The sequence below is a fragment of the Neolamprologus multifasciatus genome, chromosome 3, assembly GCF_963576455.1.
Source record: "Neolamprologus multifasciatus chromosome 3, fNeoMul1.2, whole genome shotgun sequence".
NCBI lineage: Eukaryota > Metazoa > Chordata > Actinopteri > Cichliformes > Cichlidae > Neolamprologus > Neolamprologus multifasciatus.
Genome location: NC_140441.1, coordinates 30,501,562 through 30,520,301, shown reverse-complemented (window position 1 = coordinate 30,520,301; position 18,740 = coordinate 30,501,562). Strand labels below are relative to the sequence as shown.

General features: G+C 40.4%; 1 protein-coding gene across 4 annotated transcripts in view; it reads left to right on the top strand.

Moving 5' to 3' along the window:
• The window catches only part of arhgap36 (Rho GTPase activating protein 36), an 81,747-nt gene that overhangs the window by 51,535 nt on the left and 11,472 nt on the right, over nucleotides 1–18,740 (top strand). For all 4 annotated transcript variants that reach the window (XM_085140025.1, XM_085140054.1, XM_085140045.1 and 1 more), the window contains exons 3-4: nucleotides 5,104–5,172; nucleotides 16,636–16,949. In XM_085140025.1, coding sequence (XP_084996151.1) covers nucleotides 5,104–5,172; nucleotides 16,636–16,949 — 383 coding nt within the window. The remainder of the gene's footprint in view (nucleotides 1–5,103; nucleotides 5,173–16,635; nucleotides 16,950–18,740) is intronic.

Sequence of the window (18,740 nt, the reverse complement as noted above, 5' to 3'; positions counted from 1 at the left end):
CCAAACAGTTTCTTCCAAGAAACCCAGTGAGAGCGAGACGGTGTGCAGCTTGTAAAACAGCTCATGCTCATACTTTCCTTGTTTCTTTATGAAGTCAACTTTTTGGGTAATGAGCAGCAGCGGCAGCAAATGTGAAGAACTTAATTAACCGGAGAGGTTTGTGTAAGAAAAGCAGAACGTAAATCGATTATTTAACCTAACAGACTGTTTTATTTGTAGTAAATGACCATATAAGTGCATGTGTAAATGAACTCACAGTGTATATATGCCTAAAGGTGATGTAATACAGTTATTAATACACTTAATCTGGAAAAAGAAAACCGGCTGCTGCTATCTATGAAAAACTGTGACAAGCTTAGAAAAGCTCATTTTATCTGCCTTAAAAATGACTCCTTCAGCTCTCACACATCTCAATCTCCAAGATTCTCTAAGCTCCAAATTGGATCAGTAAAAGTTAAAATGGCTGTCATTTTTTGTGTCCTGTGAGACAGTTTCCTCTGCCCGTCTCACAGACAAAGTGCTCTCTGAGTAAGTGTGGGAATATTCCTCCTCGGTTTCTCCCCCGGGCTGTAATCTCTCCAGGCCACCCAGTCTATTACAGTCTCAGCATCACCTCCCGTTGCGCTCCCTCCCTCCAGTCCGTCTTTTGTTGCTTTTTTTCCCTCCCCATCTCCGTACGTGTTTTCATTCCTCGCGTTTCATCTCACTTTTCTCTCTATGTGCCCGCTCCCTTTATTCTCTGGGTGCTTCATCCTGCTGGAACTGAAGGACAAATCGCTCCTATAAACCTTCTCCAGTGTGTTTGTACAGTTTGTATATATTCCACTCTCCATTTATTTTCATGCGTGGCCCCCGTATGCAGGTATTTGAATGTTTTATGCATCACAAGTGTGGTTTTTAGTTTTGCTGGCAGGGTCCAAGGAATTCTTTGTGAAATGTGTTGGTACTTGTGTGACAGATTTTTCTCTTATTTGGTGTGGTCTGGAGTTCATTCTCATGCCCTGTTTTATGAGTCGCTGCTCTGCAGGGACTGCAAACTAACTCTCTCTCCACTTCCTCTCGTTTTACTTCCTTTTTCTTTTTTGTCCTTTTATTACTTCCCTGCATCATTTCAGTCTGTCCTATTAACACTTAAAACTCTTGGCTTTTGGTTAAATATTTATTAACCAGGTGAGCATCTTTGAGATGATGATTTTCTAGTCAGGTATACAGCAGCAAGATATAAAAAGTTATGCATTCAAAAGAGTAAAAACTTTAAATGCTTTGATAATCTGAAATATATGAGCATGGGCTGCTCTACTGGTTACTCATTGTTAGTACTGGGTTGGCCTGCATTGGACTTCAGAACTGTCTTAATTCAACAAAATGCTGGAAACATGGAAACATTGACATGACAGAATCCCACAGTTGCTGCAGATTTATGGGCTGTACATCCATGATGCGAATCTCCTGTTCCACCACATCCCAAAAGCGCTCTATTTGCTTGAGATCAAGTGACTGTGGAGGCCATTTGAGTACAGTAAACTCATTGTTGTGTTCAAGAAAGCAGTCTGAGATGATTTGAGTTTTGTGACATGGTTTGTTATCCTGCTGGAAGCAGCCATCAGAAGATGGGACACTGTGGTCATAAAGGGATGGATGTGGTCAGCAATAATACTTAGGTTGGAGTTTAAATGATGCTCTGTTGCCTGATAAAACATCGCCTCACTAGCCTCAGTTCTCTTTCCTTAGTTGACAGAAGTTACACACTTTGTGGTCTCTGCTGCTGCAGCACATCCCTTTCAAAGTTTACCTTGTTTTATTTTCAGAGATGCTCTTCTGCATACTTTTGTATGAACAAGTAGTTATTTGAGTTACTGTTGCCTACCTTCTTATCACCTTGAAGCAGTCTGACCATTCTCCTTTGGCCTCATTAGCCACCACCCATGTCTAAATGCACAGAGCTGATTAGCTGATATTTGTGTCAAGGAGCAGTTGAATAGGTATACCTAATGAAGTGGCGGTATATAATGAGGATACAGGCACTCAGTGTGATTAGAGAGACCTGTCACAACGGTGACATGCAGCCATGGTCATGTGACATGGGTGTTTTTAACCACACTTTGGAGCAGTGTTTTGAAACATCTATCAACCCATCCCCAGTGTCAGTTACTTGCCTCTGTGTTTCCTGCTTATGTTTATGTTAGTTTTGCATTTGGTTCCTATGCCTGCAACACATAAAAAATAGAACACCACAGAGAACACTGCCATGCTTAAAGTATGGGCTGCTCGAGGCAATTGACTCATATTATTGCAGCCATGTTCATTGTGCATGTATGATCTGATGTTTTTTAAGGCTCTAAGAACATAATTAAGCAAACCTAACAATCGGCTAACGCGACTGAAACCACAGCATCTGTCCTGCCAGTATTGCTCCAGTTCAAATTCACAGTGGTATTACTCACAAATAAGAAGTAAAAAAAAGCACACGTGCCTGTTCTGCGAATCCTGAATTATTTTACCAGAAGTCTCGGAGTAGATGGGAAGGATTCAGTGGTCCCTTGGCCCCCTGCATCCAGCACACTTGACCTCAGGGGCTGCAAACATCAGTGAAGAGACAAACAAACAACAACCAAAACGGGATAGTAAACTGGGGTTAGGAGATAAAATCCAAAACAGTAGCCATGCGTCTGTTCAGTAATAAATAAAGGTGGCCTGTTTAACAATCAGCTCAGACAAATAGTGTGACATTGAGGTTCTGAATGAATTTAAACACTGTACCTGCACATCTGCACTTCTTAAGCAGCCAGTCATAGATTGTAAAATAGATCTGGCAGAGGTAGCAACATGCATGAAATGTTTCTGGTTGTTCATTAGGCCTGCAGGAGATGTTAGATACCTGCAATTGACATTGAATGCATAATTTTCCTTGATTTCCTCCGTCAAACATCTTCAGTCGGAGCGCAGGAAGGTAGCCGAGTCTTTTACACATCAAAGCCTGGGCTGTTTATCCCCTCTTTGTTTTTGTCTTGTCTGTCACCTTATCTCCCTGTGAATGTGCATTACGTAATCATACACATGTACATGCACACACTCATCAGTAGCAGATCAGCCTCAGCTGGATGAGGCGTGCGTTCGATGGGAGGGGCTGTGTGCTTTGGAAATAAACTTTAATTTCCTGCAGTCATGAGAATTTGACCTCTTTATCCCAACAGCACACAGCGGCCTTCATCTGCTCCCTGCTACTTTCATTTTTTCTTATTTTTTTGATTAAAGCAGGAAAAAAGAGGGAAATGAATGTCCGTACTTTAAAGTGTCACAAACAGGCCAGGCAGCATTAGAGCAGTGATTCCTTAATAGGGAAAAGGTCTGACTTTGAATTAGTGATTTCTAAACAGCAGCTTTGCTAAAGCCAACAAAGGCTTCGTCCACACAAGCCAGAGTGCGAGGCTGTAGAGTTCCTAAAAATAAAAAATATCCCACTTGTAACAAAACATACACACCGTCAGATTTTCTGTTTTGGGGATGTAGTTCACAGTATTTTATTAAAAAAGTGCAAAGAGGAAGTAGAAATGTCAGCAGTGGTTGTTTTTCAGCTCAGACTGAAATTAAGGGGAAAAACCCAGGCAGGGTAAACATTTCATCAGAAATCTTCTCCAAATTATTAGGTACACTCAAATGTTTTTTGTATTGTCAGTTTTCTGAAATTTATGAAAATGAGGTTTTACATCTATCCAAATATGAGCCAAGACCTTTATAGAAAGTGTAGGAGTCTATACAGTCTTTGCATTACAATATAAAGCACCTTCAGGCAACTGAAGTTGTTGTTTTTGTCTTTTAGTTGACATAGAGTTTAAACAGAGATTGGGTTTTTTTTCAACATATTTTTTTACGTATTAAGCTACCAGTGTAAGTATTAGGTGTAAATATTTAAATCGGTAAACAATCAGTAATTTTGACAATACTATGATATTCAAAAACACTAAACAGACTCAGTCTGTTGAAAAACTTCTGCTCTCGAATTAGAAATGAGGAAGAGGTGAAAGCAGAAGATAACAAGTGAGATGAAGAGGAAAAAGTAAATGTCGTATTGAGGGTTAGCCTGATTGGTGGTGTGTGTTTAAAAGGACACATTACTTTTACGATCAACGTTATAAGTATGAATTTAATACATTTATACTTACTCCACCACATACCATTGATATACCAGCCTGGTATCATAAACTATTCATTAAATTATAACTAATTAGTTTGTGTTCATGTACACAAATCCAAACGAGTGCTGTTTAAAGCCTAAATCTAATTTAATGCCCCAATGAAATACTTATTTTATATACAGGGAAGCACACGAGGACAGTCGATAAACCAATCAGGTTTTAAAAAAACTCACCAAAACAGGAAAATTCATAATTATTCATAATCAGAAATTAGTACATTAAAAATTGTGACAATTTTACATAATGCTGTAAGACTGTGTTTGATATTAGAAATTGATTTAATTAAAATTTTTAAATGCTGGGTTTTAGATACACAGTTTTGTTTTTTGTTTGTTTTTATAGGTTTTAGTGTTCTCACTGTGGGTCATAAAACTTTGCATTTGGATTGTGATGCTTGTTCTGAACTTTGTAACTCTTTCCCTGATCAATACACATCATATTATAATAAGTAATAATTATAATAAAAATCTAAAACTAATATAAAAATTACAATCTAAATAATTTTCAGAAATAAAGACTTTTTTCTATTTAATACAGACTTTTGAAACAAAAAGCAAATCTACAGTTGAAGTGCAGTAAAACTAAACTAATTTACTCTATAGTAAGGAGTAGCCGATGAGATTGCCCTCTATGCCTCCTGGGTGAGTCCTTTCACATATGTGCTATCGGAAGGAGGCATAGAGGGCAGGATGGATGGATGGATGGATGGACGGACGGATGGTAGTATTTGGGTTCATGTACAGATAAAAGCTGGTGATCGGCACATCTCATTGATGTACAACAGTAACAAAAGACAGACATCCCAGACCGACTGTGACACAGACTTCATTGTTCAAGCTAAAGCAAACACATACTTGAGCATCAGAAACAAACTGTATCGACTGTGACCTTTTCTTTCTTCCCACAGAAACTCACAAGCGAAGAAAATCTCTGCGCAGGAAGTTTGACTCCTTTTCAAAGGAAAAGAAAGAGCGAGGTGAGTTCATGAAACCCCAAACCATAGAAGTGGACGCGATCCCGTCTGCGGCTATAAACTGTGAATGTGTTTCCCCACAGGCTGTTACGCTAAATGTTATCATCAAACACAATGTTCCTTCTGTCCGCTGAAGCTACATAACCACATACACCACTGGCGTCCAGTGTCTTTTACCACCACTAACCACTAATGGCCACACATACTTGAAACACTGTTTAAAAAGAACAAGTGGATCAGGACTGAACTCTAAATCCTGGAAGTTTCACTTAGCTGGTGCTTCATTGTTTTTATAACTGCAAGTGAATAATGAATGAACAAACTGCAAGTTTAACTCCTTTAGTAGAGCTATAAGTATCATCTACAATATGTTTGGGAGTTTTATTTTTGCAACAAATGATTACATTTAAACCAAAAACACCAAGAAACTAACAAAGTCAGACTAACAAAATGAAGAACCCCATTTAGCACACATTATTTTTTATAATTGTGTTTTTCTGGGTACAAACAAAGTGGAAAAAGATTTGAATCTGGAACTTTTGGATATTGTGGATTGGTTTTTGGATCTTTGATCTACATTTGTGGCATGTGTGCTTCCTCACACCCCTCTTTTGGAGTATGTAGTTAAGTCAATGAAAGCCTGTTCTTTTGAGTCTGAGTCCACTTGGCCTTCGGTGTGAAGCAGTATGAAATCTGATTATTTTTGCCGGATCAGATATTCTCCAGTTCTAAACATGATTTCCATTCTCAGCAGAAATGGAGGAAGGTTTCATATTTGGCTTTAAGCCTTTGAATTTTCTGAGGGGCCCCGTGACTTTCTGCTTTGATTTCCACTACATTTCTTTTGAACTGCCACCTTGCCATTGTGGTTAAAAAGAGTAAGAGATATACAGAGTCTCATCTCTGCAGATCAAATAATACTTTTAATTTCCTGGGGCTATGGTGCTGGCAATCTTTTTGTTAAGCAATGCGATAACAACACTTTCTCCAAGTCAAAGCGTTTGCTGTGTTGGATGAGACGCTTGTATTTTTAACATGCTGCTCCGTTGTTTTTCTTGTAGACTCAATCCCCCTATTTGGTCATCATTTTCTGCCTCTACTTTTTTTTGGCGCTATTCATGCGTAGCACATCATTCGACTAAGATTTTAAAAATTACAGTGTACACTACAGTCCTGGAAACAAAACATCAAAGAGCTTATGGAATAATCACACAGAGGCCTACTAAGGTTTAGACCATTAAGGACTTTTTCATAGCCAGTAATCCAAACCAATCAACATGGTAATGACTAACCTTATGTTGCGGATGGGCTCATTTCAGATGTACGAAAAAGTCCGTTTTTGGTGTTTCCTCCCTGTTATATGATGGTGTTTGAATGTGCCAATCAAGGACCCTCAGTATTTACTTTTATTGAAGACAATTTAACCTTCATCCTACCCAGTGCTCGTGTTTTTATATTAGTGTTGTCAGTGTTAATCTCGTTAAAATGACGTTAACGCCATAACCGCATTAACTTGGCAAACCTCGGTTAGCGAGTTATGGCGGATCGTCCCACGCATGGGGCAATCCGCCATAACTCGCTAATGGAGGTTTGCCGCGTTAGTCTATATTAGCACTAGTTTATATTAGTCTAACCAAAGCTCTCCAACTAACCAACTATGACCCAACTTCACTAACCCTCCAAACATCACTGATATTTGGTTTTCCATCTTCATTTACTTCCAGATTTATAGCAACTTATAACAAAGTTCTAGCTAGCTAGCTGGCTTCCTGCCAAGGCCTCAGGCACACAAACCCAGAAACCAATCAGCGATCATCTTATAACCTCAAATAGGTGGCAAAAATGTGCATTCCCCAACTAGTTAGCAAGTTGATTGCTGGCTTTTTGCTGTTTGCGATCAATTTCACACTAGCAACTGCCAGCAACCACTACAATATTTCCTCTGGTAACCAGCAGTTGCCGGGGGGGATGGTGACTGGCATTAAGGCCTGTGTGAATAGCACCTAGGGAATGCATAATCCCAGAGGAATACACATTTTTTGCTTAGCTGGTTGCCAGATGTTCACCAACTGGTCCTTGGACCTGGACCGTGTTACTGGGACCAAACTTCTAGCTCCTCTAAACATCATAGATCCTTTTTTTTTTTAAGGATTTTAAAGTTTATTGTCACACCTGGGAGTTGAGCCACATTAATCTTTTTATTGGAGCTGAAAGAATTTGGACTGTTTTTAACTCTTAATGGTGTTTCACTGTTTGTGTTTATGGAAACTGAAGCAACTTTTTAGACCCAGAAATTGCCAATAACATCAGACTACAGAAGCAGATAGTTTGCTTGTTGAACAAAACAAATTTGAGACTTTTTGTATTTCTCTGTATTGATTTTTTCATTTCATCTTCTCTTTGGCTTTCTTTGATTTGCTCCTGACCTTTTTTTCCCTTCTTCTTGTGTTTTTTTTCCTTCTCCACTTCTTGTTTCATCTTCCTGCTCTAACCCATGTGACAAATCAGATGTTAGCGTGACCTCTCAGAAAAAGATGTTCTCTTTTCTCAGGTGATTATCGCAGCAGGGCGAGATACGAGCCAAAATGCCCAACACTACATAGCACATGCATTGACTGGCTGTCTACGCAGCTCTTTAAAGCCTGCCTCCAGCCTTGTACACACAGTGACTTAGCTCTAGTTAACCCTGCTAATGAAAACACAGAACATTGGGACCTGGCAGCTTTCCTGCTGGCTCTGCTCCTCTACTACTAAAGGCAGGACTGCGTCAGGTAACGGATTACAGAGTGACAATTGTGATCTGCTTGGCATTAGTGTATGGTTGATCATAATGCAGTGAACCACTAGTTTCTATGTAATTTTCCCAAGCAATAGTTTAAACTGTTGATTCCTAGGAAAAGACAGAGGACAGCCTGTGTTTTTAAAGTCTAATGCTCCAGGAGGTTCGATATCATCACCCAGCTGTTCCTCTGCTAAATATATCCACTCTGTTTTTTAAGTAACAGATGTTGACCTGAGTACCAGACATATTTAGGGCGAAAAGAAAGGAAATTCCTGAACTGTAACACTTTGACACAAGCATCTCCCTTCCTGGCAGATTGTTTTAAATCAACAATTCAGCACATATTAAGACACATTATAAAAAGAGGTATTTTTGGTTGTAGTTAGTGCAGTGTTTTAAATTATTCTAATTCAGTCTTCTGCTTTGGTGATGGTGGTGTATTTGCTGGGTTTCTATCTATAACTTGAAATTACACTAATTTTGTTTGCTGTTTTTATTTAAGTGAAAGCACACTTGTGTATTGTGTGTAACTGAAATCTGCTGGGCTGATCTGACAGAGTTAATTAAAAAAAACAACTTAATTAAATCATGTGTTCCAGTTGACATAATATAATTATAATTAAGTTCTTCTAACAGTTCTTTTTTGGTGAAGATTCCTCGCTGTTCATATTTTGTTTTTCAGCTCTTAACCTTTATTTAACCAGGAGATGGGACTCTTGAGATTTAATATTTTTAAATTTGTGGAGGAATGGAGTGGAGCCAGTAGTCAGTCCAAGATTCTTGCACAAGATCAGCCCAGTTCAGCAACAGTTCAGTCTCTATCTTGTGGGTTTATCACTGATATGTTTCTTATTTGCCTCCTCAGTAAAATCAAGGACTCAGTGAACATCTGCTGAGCTTCTGTCTACTCCCTTCTTTTCTTGCTTTCTCTCAGCATCAGACTCATCTTTACTCACTAGTGTTAACAGTCTGGAAAACCATAGCGGAATTACTATAATGCAAATAGTTAGAGAACTATAGACTTGAAAACTCAAATTTCTTATTTCATATTATTTACATCTGTGTGACTTCAAATATATAACATTACTAGTTAATGAGCCTTGAGCCTTTATGAAAGAAACATGTAGATACTTTTCCCACTACTTCACAACCCTCTTCTAAACGCTCAAACCTCTTCTAAACGTCTTGCTAATCTGTCTGCCCATCTGTGAGAAGCAACACTTCCCTGCTGCCACAGATAGCTATTAAATCATCAAGTGTTTACTTTAAACAAGCAAACGCTTCCAGTGCAAGCTGCTAACCCCATCACGGTTGGCTTGTGATGCCAGCAAACATGGCCAAATGTCAGAAGTGACTGTACCTCCAAGCAGACGTCAGGACTCAGGACCGAAGAGTAAGCTCCGGCTTACAGATCAAATACAGCGTAAGGCACATCATCAAAGGGTGACATCTTTTCAGTGGATAAAGCCCGTTCCTGTTGACACGCAATGTTGTGTTTCTTTGTGTAGTGTGTTTTCAGAGAAAATCAGTTTCAACTCAGTGTGTCATATAATAAGAGGTAAATATGATCATTACTGTTACCATTGCATGCTGTATCATCAAATTATACATGCTTACAAAGCGCTGAAGATTTTAAAAAGTTCCCGAGTCGAACTGTCTGTCAGACCTTGCCATATGTTGGGGTTTATGGTTTACTTCTTTTGGGGGCAATTGTTAACCATCAGCACTTTAAAAATAAGTACTTGTGTAATCTTTATTGAGATTTTAGACTCTTAACTAGTTTGACTAAAAAAAATATTTGTATGACTGATCCAGGAAAAGTCTTTGAATGAGTGAATGATTTGGATTTTTCATGTTCTTTACCAACAATAAACTATTTTAAATTATACTGTACTTACCCATTTTTAAAGAGTAAAAATCTCCTTTTGATTTAGTGCCTGGAGGAGAAGAGGCTGTACAAACTGCAGAGTGAATCCTTCACACAGTAAACAGCTAGCATCTAGTGTTGCCAAGAAACAGCCGATAAGATTTTTCAGCCTAATTTGATCATGTTTATTAGCTGGAATGGGTTAATATCTGTTTAGCAACCAAAAACAAGTTAGAGTTTAAGTGAATGGTGACCTGCTGTGTAAACAACTGTGTAATACTTCACAATCTGTTGCGCTAATTACCTGTTAGCTCTGCTCTAGCTTGCACATGTGGCCACAAGCTAATAGTAGCTGGCAGCTAGTCAGCAAGGCACTTATCAAAGGGCTGCTCACTACAAAACCTTAAAAACAGGTGTTTTATTCATTTATTTTATTTTATTTAGAGCTGAGCAATGTTCTCTCTAAACAAATTTAAACAAATCTTCATGATCTGTGTAGTATGTTAACACTATTGGAAGTAAAAATAACTTGAACTCCAATTTTGAAAACACAACTTTCTTTCTTTTTTTATTTATTTATTTATTTTTATAAAGCTCTGACTTGTATTATGAGTGTGAGTCTGTGGTCTGGGAGAGAGTCCTGTAACTCTGTCTGCAAAATACAGTATATAATGACCAATGTTGCGCAATTGACAGTGTTGGGAAGGTTACTTTTAAAATGTATTCCATTACAGAATACAGAATACATGTCCCAAAATGTATTCTGTAACGTATTCCGTTACGTTACTCTATGAGAGTAACGTATTCTGAATAGTTTGGATTACTTAATATATTATCATGCTGTTTACAACTACATGAATGTACTATTGCTGTGATTTATTACTGTTACTGAAGGTCCGCGGCTCCGAGCCGTAGTAAAGGGACCTCTGGCTAATACGGTGGGTTCTGTGTCGGGCTCGTAGCCGAAAACTAGCTTTACTTTGTTGTCTGGGTCAACTTTGCTAGCCAGAGACAGAGAGAGGCGTTGAAAGGCTGCTCCAACAGAACTTATTGTTTTTGGAGGAAAACACGAACACGGTGTACAGTCGAGTCTTAATAGCTTACTTACAACTGGGCTCGTCAGGCACTCTTCTTGGCTGCAGTGGTTATTATTATATTTACATGCTTCCAGCTCCCGTTTTTGCTCGATGACAGCTCATACTTTTCCTTTTTCTCCCTCCCTCGCTCACAGACACATAACGGGTATGGCAGTCCAGTCTCCCTGCAGCACGGACTACACTGCCTATGATGCTACATTCTTTAGAGCTATACCGGTAGGATTCTGCCTATTAGCTTAGCATAACAACAACAACAGGCGCGCTCTCACCCAGGAAACACGCAGAGAGAGAGCGTCACCCTGTAACCATGGCAACCATAACGCTGCCACCTGGAACAACAGAACGTAGCTGTCAAACAAAACCCAAACAGTCCTGACCCGCGACAATATGAAACAGGAAAGTACCGCCGTGTAATCCATTTATTTCAACAAAGTAGCTGTACTCTAAATACCACCTTTTTAAACGGTAACTGTAACGGAATACAGTTACTCATAATTTGTATTTTAAATACGTAACGGCGGTACATGTATTCCGTTACTCCCCAACACTGGCAATTGATTACCCTGGCATTTCTCCTGCGGTGTGTGAAGAGTTGGAGAAGAGGGTTGCATTGACAATCCAACACAATGGGCAGCACATTGGCGGTTTTTTAAAAAACATTTCAAAGTATTTACAGAACAATCAGCTGTTCTGCATCAAATTTGATGCCAAACAAATTATTTGTGCCACTCCAAAAAATAATTTCTGTCCACTATGAGATAAAGGAGAACAACAGCCTGATACCTGCAGGCCTGACAACAGGAGATGTATCACTCCTGTAACACCTGTAACATTCAGCAGTCGCCTCATTGTTCTGACACACACAAGAAAGCTATTGACTACACTACACACTAACTACACAAGATTTGTGTTAAACGTCGCAAATGTCTCACATCTCAAAACACCGCCGTCACTCCTAAAACTTCCCCTTTCTAAACAACTAAATTCCATGTTTTGATTGGTCGACATGGTACATTTTTACACCAATAGGAAAAGGTGGGGTTTTTTTGTTTTTGCTCACAGGTGGACAGTGCTTTCGAGCGTTTTCCTTATAAAACGCAGTTTTTACCGTTTCTTCCCGCAGTAAATATAAACAACGATAGGAAAAAAAACCCATTGCATATATATATTTTTTATCGTAACTCTGGTTTTACGTGGCCTATCAACACAATTTAAAAGCTGGTATAAAGTCCACACTTTTTCCGTCAATTGTTCCGTTTGTCCTGCTCACATCTCCAATGGTTGTACACGTTGTCATTAACGTGGCTTCACTTCACATCAGCCACGCCGCTTTGCTAGCTAAAACACCGGTGTCGGCACATAAGGACGCTGTAATAGCCTGTCAATGACGTTGATTAGCTGCGTATATACGAATGTGAATCGCATCATTGGCTGGACTATGGGATAAGGCGGCATCGTTCTAATCCCATACGGGAGCAGCCAGTCACTTACTGACTAACACTGCAAAACAGAATTGTTAAAGTATTAATTTTAATTTCAATTCAGGTTAGATTTTTTTTTTTTTGTGCCCAACACATATTTTCTGTGCGCAAAGACCGTGCCAGCAGTGCGCAATTGCGCATGCGCGCAGCTTAGAGGGAACATTGGAGCTGAGTAAAATGTGAGTATAAATTAAATGGAGAAGTTTTGCTCACTCCCAATGTTGTCTTTTGGTTTCATTTAAAGTAATGTAAATAGTTCCTGTGTTGATCTGAGCAATGCAGCTCTGCAGAATAAACTCCCCACAGAACCTGAGTTATTTCAGTCTGAGTCCATCCTGCATCCTTAAGCCCTCACAGGGCATCCTGCCAGTCCGATTTGCCTCTCTGACCTGCACGGGACTCTCCGGGTGAGACTGTGCACGTGTGCATCCATGTGTTTCCATTCAAACAATCGTGTGCATGTGCACGATTCTTGAATGTGAGTGTGTTAGGTAGATAGAACCTAAATAATCTGCTTCCTGTTTCATGTGTGTGAAACACATGTCAGCTCAGTCATTCAGAGGACCACTGCTCCTCCACACTGAAAGGAGTCGGCTGAGGTGGTTCAGGCATCTGATTAGGAGGCCTCCAGAGTGCCGAGGTGTTCCTGGCATGTTCTATCACGAGGAGGTCCTAGGGTAGATCCAGGACACCCTGGAGCAGTTACACATTTTTGGGTAGCTACATCTGGTATACTCCTGGGCACTACTGACAGAGAGCCAACAAGCAGGTTTTTTTTACCTTTTGGTGGGTTTTTTTCCTCTCATGCACAAAATATCCAGATTCTTTTTAGGCGATGCATCTTTTTATCATGAAATAACAACTACAGTTTGGCTTTATCACTCTTTGATCTTGATCAAAGAGTTAACTCACCAACATGTCTTCACATTCTCCAGAGGCCTGGTAATGAACTAATCATTTGATTCAGGTGTGCTGACCCAGGGTCACCACATCTCTTTGATCTTGATCAAAGAGTGACCAGACTAAATAGACGAATGTCTAACTGGGCCTTCACTAAGGTGGGTGCCAGATAAACAGTCTATGCTTAACCTCGGGAGTGGACTGATGTAGCATAGTGAGACATTTACATTTTGAGTTGCTGTGTCGAGGATGAAACTGACGACAGTGACCTCACTCGTACCGTGTTTACCTGCGTGAGCGTGTCTGCAGTAAGCCGGTATCAGTCTGAGTGTGATGTCTGCTGTATGGCTGCGGCTGCTCTAACAGGATTATCCTGCTCCCAACATTCTGTCTATTCTTACACCGCTTGTCTACTTAAACCTCTTATCCGTTGTGCGAGGAGCTGTGCGATTACGGCGTTCACAGGCTAACGAGTTCATTTCATCATCGCCTATAAACAGACCCTTTAGTTGCCTTGATTCGATTTATCAGTCATTATCTCTGCACTGCTGTAAGCATCCCTGTAATCTCTGCTCCTCCAGGCTCTCACACTCCCGAGTTCCCTCAGTGTTTTATTAATAACAACTGTGCATTTTAATAAAGATCTGCATCAAGCACTAAAGGCATGGCACACACAATACCTGCATCAGGGGTGGGGAACTCCAGCCCTCGAGGGCCGGTATCCTGGTTTTAGATCTCACCCTGGGTCAGTACACCTGAATCAAATGATTAGTTCATTACCAGGCCTCTGGAGAACGTGAAGACATGATGGTGAGTTAAATTAGCCATTTAAATCAGCTGTGTTGGATCAAGGACACAACTAAAGCCGGCCCTTGAGGCCTGGAGTTGCCCACCCCTGCTCTACATGTCACTCCTATGTAGTGTAATAAGAGGGAAACAGGCCTTCTTGGTGTTTGTGCTGATGTTGGGGCTTTAGCCTATCCTGTGCACTGAAGAAGACAGAAAATGTTTGATTATTTCAGTTCAGGCCATCTATGCTGTCCTTCTCTTTCATGTTTCTGCAGCAACTTTTGTCTAACTTTTCAATCAACTAGTATTGTACCTACACAAATGCAGTACTAGATCTGAGGCTGCAAGCCTTGTCTTTTGAAGGACTGCACACAAGCACATCTGCATTGGTTGTGTATTCACAGACCATTGTAATGAGTGTTGCTTCGATTTACGTGTGTTGTTTGTGCTGATAGCCCATTACATCATGTTATGGGAATATACTGAGAGAGTGAGGTTGTTTCATTTGACATCAAAGTGAAGTTGATCACGACAGTGATTGTTTACCCAGTTGTGTGTGAATGAATATTAGTCACTATGGAACTTGGTTCATGCTATTTGCTAATCAGAGCTTTGTCAGCGTCATTAACAGTATAATAGATGGACATTGCCACAATGACATCACCGAGGTTTGCGAAATCCCATCCTCGAGATAATGTTTTTGGCTGACCACTTATCAGTTAGCGAGTTAGTTCAACTCATCAGCCAATGAGCTGGATCATCCTCCTTTCAGTATTTTTATTTTCCCGTTGACTTCTAGATAACCAAGTGTTTCTGCAAGTAAACTGGCTTTACTTTTCAGACCTGGGATGTACGTCCATCTCTCTGCTGTATATTATCAGCTTGCCTTGTGATTCGTTGGCTACTATGACTGGCAAACATATTTGCTCTCCCATACATTAGACAGGCCCATCTCAAACTTTTAAAGTAACACATACACTCCTGTGAAAAGTACAACCCAGCGATTCAGCAGCTTGTAGAGGCGCCTTTAACAGCAATAACTTGAAGGAATCATTTCTGTTTCAGTTTGTGAGTCTCTCATGTCGTTGTGGAGGATTTTTTCTTCTTCTTTACAGCGTTGCTTCAGTTCATTGAAGTTTACATGCAGCATTTAAGGTCTTTCTTCTTTTTTTTCAGCCATTCTGTTGTAGATTGGCTGTTGTGCCTGGGATCATTGTACTGTTGTATGATTCAGTTTTAGCCAAGCTTTAGCTGCCAGACAGATGGGCTCATATTTGGCTCTAGAATACTTTGGTATGTTGAGAAGTTCATGGTTAAATAAACGATTACAAGGTGCCCGCGGCCTGTGGCAGAGTGCTGTGTAAACACATAGTGAGTGAAGAAGAAATCATGGGAAGCCCCCAACACCCTGAGCCTGATCACCTGATCCAGTCCCAACTATGTGCTTTATCAAAAGGAAAGTTTTAAACCTAATTTTTAAAGACATTTTTAGAGAGAATAAGTTTTCTCCTGGAAACCAAACAAGTTGCACTTGTTCAGTCTTTTTCTAAGTGTACTGCCATAAACCCACATATTTAACATGCTAACAGAGGCCTGTAGAGTTTGAGATGTAGCTTTTGGATTTTTGGAGGGTTTGTTTGAGCACCTTCCGACCTCAGGGCGAGTTTGCTGGAACGTACACTCCTGGGAAGGTTGTGTTAACCAAAGTATCGTGTTAACACACGGTAAATGCTTTTATAGGGGTGCTGTAACACCAAGGGTGTATTTGGTTTTCACAGAAGCGCACAGAGTTCTCTGAAAACTTTAAGATACCTGAATGTGTATATCGCCCCTATCTTTGCAATCTAGGACCTCAGATGTAGCTCAGCTTTCCAAAACAGCCAATTGGTTAGGGATATTTATTATCCCCTAACCAAGGACTTTTGCTTTTGTTTCAATATCTAAAAACATCCCATATTTTAGATCCATTTTTGTGTTCATTTGTTGTTTCACAGCATCGCACAACACTGGTGCAAATGTTGCAGAAACCAGTGAGTCACAGGCTGCTGTTTTTCGCCCTAATGATGAAAGTCACATCATTTTCCTGTTTGGATCTCAGATACTATCAGCAGACAAGAATGTGTTCTATAAATAAATTACGACTCGCTCGAGGCTCCAGTTCTGCTCTAAATATGAGTTACAACGTTAGCACATTCAGATGTATTTCTCTGCAGTTCTGTTTGTATAGGAGAACAAACAGTAAATCAGACAGATGCTGTTCTTATACATTTTAATCACGTTTCAAGACAGTTTAGAATTTGTTTTAGCTTTATTTAGCACAAAAAGAATGTGTTCAAGTGAGGAAGAGTGATATAATAATATTTAACACTTAAATAAAGCATAAAATAAATAGTACTAATATTATTTCCCTATTTTTCATCCATATCGTCTATTTGGATATTCTGGGCAATATGTTTGTTTTCTTCTTTCTACTTCATCCTGGTTTTCTCTTTTGTTTTTATGTGTTCATCATTGCTGGCAAGAAAATAAAATTTTCTCCTCTTTCCTCAGAATCGGCTCCCAAGGCCTTTGGTATCCCGCTCTCCCAGGTCATCGCCAACGACCGGGCCTACAAGCGGCAGCAGGATGCTCTGAAGGAGAGCAGGCGCGACTGCCTGGACCTGGAGGCGAGCGTCCTGCGATTCAGGGCGGAGAAGCGACAGTTCTTCAATGGGAGCAGACCTCTGGTCAGCTCCTCGTCCATCACAGGAGGAGGTCCGGGCTCGCCGTCTGCTAACTCTGTGGCACCGGCGCCAATTTCTGACCCTCAGAACAAACCGCTGTCACCCACGTTTCTGGATAACACCGGACGAGGACAGAGAAGGGTAAGATTTCTTTGAGTGACAACACACGCACAAAAACAGTGGACATGTGTTTCTTTCTGCCAGATTTAGTCTCATTCACCGTGAGGATTACATGTACGTGTTGTACTCAAGGCCTCCACACTAATCTCTGAGTACATTTCTAGCTTTTTTTTAATATTTCCACAGCAGTACGTTTGTAGTAAAAGTGGTGTGTGCACCTACATTTCTGTGTGTTTGTGTGTGTGTGTGAACCCGTCTCTGTTAGAGGCCATTACACTCTGTAATTTCTTTTCATGCTGATCTGGAACCAGTGGTTATGTAAAGCTTGTAATGAGTATCATTACAGCCATATAACTGCAATCAAACCTGAACTAGCTATCGAGTGCAGGCGATAAGAGTCGGTCATTGAGGTAAACAGCACACACAGCCCTGCCTCAGTGGTAACATTTGATAGAAATGAGACTTCTGATGATTATCTTCATTACTCGTTATGAAACATGCATTTTTTTTTGTGTTAAATTGTTCTTATATTATTACTCTTTATAGTTGTATTCTTCAGCACTTTGGTCTACCAGGTGTTTTTTAAGGTGCTATATAAATAAACAATGATGATGATGATGATGATGATAAATGGTTATTTATTGCTAATCTGGGAATGGATTGTATTGTAACATAAAAAAATCATTTCTGTATAAAACGTTTTGAATAATTTCTGTGAAAATCTGCCTCCAGTCATCACAGGCTGCATCTTGAGGTCAGATATACAGTGGGGCAAAAAAGTATTTAGTCAGCCACCGATTGTGCAAGTTCCCCCACTTAAAATGATGACAGAGGTCAGTAATTTGCACCAGAGGTACACTTCAACTGTGAGAGACAGAATGTGAAAAAAAAAATCCATGAATTCACATGGTAGGATTTGTAAAGAATTTATTCGTAAATCAGGGTGGAAAATAAGTATTTGGTCACCTCAAACAAGGAAAATCCCTGGCTCTCACAGACCTGTAACGTCTTCTGTAAGAAGCTTTTCTGTCCCCCACTCGTTACCTGTATGAATGGCACCTGTTTGACCTCATCATCTGTATAAAAGACACCTGTCCACAGCCTCAACCAGTCAGACTCCAAACTCCGCCATGGCCAAGACCAAAGAGCTTTCGAAGGACACCAGGAAAAGAATTGTAGACCTGCACCAGACTGGGAAGAGTGAATCTACAATAGGCAAGCAGCTTGGTGTGAAAAAATCAACTGTGGGAGCAATCATCAGAAAATGGAAGACATACAAGACCACTGATAATCTCCCTCGATCTGGGGCTCCACGCAAGATCTCATCCCGTGGGGTCAAAATGATCATGAGAACGGTGAGCAAAGATCCCAGAACCACACGGGGGGACCTGGTGAATGACCTGCAGAGAGCTGGGACCAAAGTAACAAAGGTCACCATCAGTAACACACTACAACGGCAGGGAATCAAATCCCGCAGTGCCAGACGTGTTCCGCTGCTGAAGCCAGTGCATGTCCAGGCCCGTCTGAAGTTTGCCAGAGAGCACATGGATGATACAGCAGAGGATTGGGAGAATGTCATGTGGTCAGATGAAACCAAAGTAGAACTTTTTGGTATAAACTCAACTCGTCGTGTTTGGAGGAAGAAGAATACTGAGTTGCATCCCAAGAACACCATACCTACTGTGAAGCATGGGGGTGGAAACATCATGCTATGGGGCTGTTTTTCTGCCAAGGGGACAGGACGACTGATCCGTGTTAAGGACAGAATGAATGGGGCCAAGTATCGTGGGATTTTGAGCCAAAACCTCCTTC